Raw genomic sequence first — 3,915 nt, 5'->3', positions numbered from 1 at the left:
GGGGGTGTTGGTGTCTTTTGGCCGGTGGCAGGGTGCCGGTGGCCTGGCTGACGGCGTGCCATGGGCGGGATCAGCTGCCACCACTATAAATAGGGCTGACAGCGAGCGCCTCGGCAAACTGAAAGCTGAACCTTGGAGCGTGGAAGAGACAGCCTGGTCCAGAGCGGTTGTGGGTGTTCAGTGCTGGGGAGCCCAATGGCATGTGCTCGATGACAACGTGGCACCTGTAGGGCTCTGGCAAAGCCAGGACGCTGGGCAAGGGCTCCCCAGCAGGCACCAGGCGATGGCAGGAGCTCAGGTGGGGCTCCCAGGACCCTTCCCAGAGCCCCCAGCTGGGCCATGCCCTGTCTCTGACTCCGACTCAGACTCTGAGGATGCGACTGCAGGTGACACAGGATCCGGCACCGGGGCACAGAACCCTTCCCAGGTCATCCACAGTGGCCACTTCATGGTGTCATCCCCCCACAGCGACTCGCTGCCCCGCCGGCGCCACCACCGCACCGAGCTGGAACCAGCGGATCCCCGGAGCATCGACCCAACCCTCACTCGGCTCTTTGAGTGCATGAGCCTGGAGTACAGGTGAGTACAAGATCCCTCTCACAGGCACGCATCTCACAGACACCCCCCAGCTCTTGGAAGGCACAAGGCTGGCTCAGCCCCTCTGGGAACCTGTTGCTAATTGCCAGCTGAGAGCATGCTCGTATTCTTGTCCATTGGGCTGTGATGTGCAATCGGCTCAAAAACCACCACCCTGGGAATTTTCAGGGAGAAAGAGCTGATGCTGGGTTGTTGGCCGTGGAACCAGATGAGAAGTTCCTCCTCTCTTCACGTGTGGCTTAACCCTCCTCCACCTTCCCATGAGATCTGGAACGACTGTACTCGGCTGTAACACCCTCACGGCCAGGTCCTGCACCCTCTGTAGAGCAGCGATAACCCTGTGGGCAGCCAACGTTCCAACTTTGGCAATCCAGCCCAGAGCCTTCCTGTCCTTGACTCTGCTCACATGTCCCACAGTTATTCCAGGACATGCTGCAGCACCCAGGGCTGGACGGCTGCACAAGGCTTTGTCCAGGGCCTCTGGAAAGCTTCCCCCTTCTCTCTTGCAGAATCAGATGGGTGACTGCATTGTCCCCCCAGCCACACAAATCACCCTCACTCAGGGTGCTAGGGACCTGCTCATCCCACAGCTCCTCGGTAACACCAGGAGAGCCTTCACTGTGTCACTTAGCACCTTGGTCCCCATTCTTGGAAGCAGCTCTCCTCTTTTGCAAAGGCCCCAAGGTTTGAGTTTTCTCAAGCACAGCATCAGGGTGACTTGCTCTACTAGCATCCGTGCATAGCTTTCCCAATGTGCAGGTGAAAACCTGGAATGTTTTTTTGATATCCTACTCATGCCTCATGAAAACAAAACCTCAGCAAAACAGCCCCAAAGAGTTGCCCATTGCCGTGCTCCACGTGGGTTCTCATTCAGTTGCTGACCTCTCAGGTATGCCTTGATGTCCTTGAATGCTCAACACGATGGAATATGTGGTCGCAGCCCTGGTGACGCAGGGTGCTGGGACAGCACTCCAGGGGTTCTAGTTGCTACATAGCTGTGTACATTTGGCCCATCGCCACATCCCAGACTGCGTGGAGCTGCTCTCCTCCCTAGTGCTGGTGAAGCTGGCACTCTGTGGGAGTGGGGTGAGCTTCGGCATAGGGTGGCCCAGCTGAGGGTCATACATCCTGGTCAGGCAAGTCACCCCTGGGCGCCACGCACAGGGGACACTGAGGCACTAGTGGCCTCACTCTCTTTTGCTCTCCCAGCTCCACACTTGCTGCACTCTGCTCCTTCCAGACTGGGGCTGGAGGAGCTGACACTGCTGCACCCCAGGGTATGCAAGCTCTTGACTCCCGAGATGTACCACAGCCTCTGTGTGCTCCTGAGCTCTGGTGCTCCCCAGGCAGAGGGGAGAGAGGCAGGGGGTGCAGGTGCTTTGGCCAATGGAGCGGACCACAGTGGCTGTACAACAGCCAGGGCTGGCCATTACACTGCAGCCAGGGATCCTTCACTCCAGATCCCCCTACCCCTTGGGCTCTCTCAGGGCCTCGGTTCCCTCCTGCACTGTGCATGGCAATGCCCACACCAGCTCCAAGCCCAGCACCATGGCAAACCATAACTGCCATTGGATGGTAGTCCTCACTGGGGAGGATCCACATCAGCTACGAAGCATTAGTGCCACCACTGATGGCCACCCTGGAGTCCAGAGCACTAGCAATGAGTCCTGGCTGCCTTGCTGCAAGATTAGGTCTTGCTCAGCACCCGCGGGAGCAGTTCTTGGGCTGCCGTGGACGCAGGGTAGCTGCAGACCATGGGACCCAACCAGGGAAGTGTTGATATTAGGTGTTCTCCAAACTTTATGCTCAGTTCTTCTCTCTTGGAGTTCCTTCCATCCTTAGATGCTCTCCCCCTCTGTCGGGCTCTGCAGCTTGCCAGCACCCTAAAAAGGACGACAATCACTGACCAGGGATCAGGCTCAGATGAGCCTGGACCTGCAACGCAGCGCTGGATGTGCCTCTCCCCAGGTGGGACTGGGGTCTGGCTCTGGAGCTGATGGCTCCGCTGGCTAGCTGCTGCTCAGGCCTTTCTTTTCTCCCTTTGGAAACCTAGGGCAGCTTTGCTAATGCATTTTTGGCAGACTTGTAAGCTACAGTTGGAGGAAGGTATCAGAGGGGGAAAACTGAGTTTAAAGACCCTTAGCACATCCCTGCTTTTAGTCTTACCTGATTTGATACTTTGCTGCACCATCTCCCATTCCACCCCTTTCCTCCCAGCCAGGTTCTGCAGACGGGTGCTGGTGCTGCACAGCCTCGCTGGAGCGGCCAGCCCAGCCTCCTCCAGCTGTCAGGAGTGCACCCCCAGTTCTGCTGTAGACTCACACCCTATTGGACCAGAAACCATGGGAAGGTGTCAACTGGGAGGCACTTCTGGAGCTCACAGTCCAGCCCCAGTGCAGGGCAGGGCTAACGCTGAGGCCCAATCATGTTGCTCAGGGCCATCGCTCCGCTGGATGGAGGCCAAGGATGGTGAGCCCTCGCCTGCCCACCCTGCCCCAGTGCTGCACCACTTCCCCCGGGGATGACCACTGTCCATGCCTCAAATTGGCCTTTCCCTCGTTTCAGCTGGTCTCTGTTGCCTCTTGTCCTTCCCTGGTGCACGTCTGAGGAGCACCCACTCCATCTCCTCTATAGCCTCCTTTGGGTAGTTGCAGACAGTAAGTAGATCCTCTCTTCACCTTCCCCTCTCCAGGCTGACCCAACCCATCGCTCACCCTCCTCGTCTGCCATGTACATTAGTCCCCCACTATCTTAACGCCCTCCTCCAGGACCACTCTGCTCTGTGAACCTCCCCTTCCATCAGGGGGACCGGTCTGGACATGATATCAGACCGCGGCTGAGCTGAGGGGAGATGTCGCTTGTCCTGCTGGCTGAGCTGCGGCTCTTTCAGCCACCTGCTCCTTGCTGTCCAGCGGCTGGCTCACACCATTTCAATGACAAATACACCAAATTCTCTCTAAACATTTGGTTTTCAAAGGCTGCAGCTGAACAGCCATTTTGACAGCTGTAATTCCTCCCCTCCCCAGCACTTCTCCGTGGCACTTCACAGGCATTTGTGGGAGTCCTGTCTCAGCTTGAGCGGTTGCCCCAAGGATCTGACGTTTTATCCCACCATGGGCTGGGCTGTGCATCACCCCCTCGCTGGGAAAGCAATGCTCTCTCCACAGCAAGGCTTGCTTCTAGCAGCAGCTTGTTTCTTCATATCCCTCAGAGAGAGGCAACTCCCCCCTGTGAGGTCTTCCTCCTGGTGCAAGAGGTTGGATGAAGCAGTTCCCAGGCCCTTCGTACCCGTTTTCCAGGATGCTACTCTCCTTCCAG

General features: G+C 57.5%; 1 protein-coding gene across 1 annotated transcript in view; it reads left to right on the top strand.

Annotated features, from left to right (window-relative positions):
- Window positions 1-283: 283 nt before the first annotated feature.
- MLXIPL (MLX interacting protein like) overlaps window positions 284-3,915 on the top strand; it is a 24,992-nt gene continuing 21,360 nt past the window's right edge. Inside the window, exon 1 of the mRNA XM_009644950.1 lies at window positions 284-579. Within this exon, the coding sequence (XP_009643245.1) occupies window positions 284-579 (296 nt within the window). The remainder of the gene's footprint in view (window positions 580-3,915) is intronic.

The sequence above is a fragment of the Egretta garzetta genome, unplaced genomic scaffold (assembly GCF_000687185.1).
Source record: "Egretta garzetta isolate BGI_Z169 unplaced genomic scaffold, ASM68718v1 scaffold108, whole genome shotgun sequence".
In the NCBI taxonomy this organism is placed as follows: domain Eukaryota; kingdom Metazoa; phylum Chordata; class Aves; order Pelecaniformes; family Ardeidae; genus Egretta; species Egretta garzetta.
This window is presented reverse-complemented; position numbering and strand designations above follow the sequence as displayed.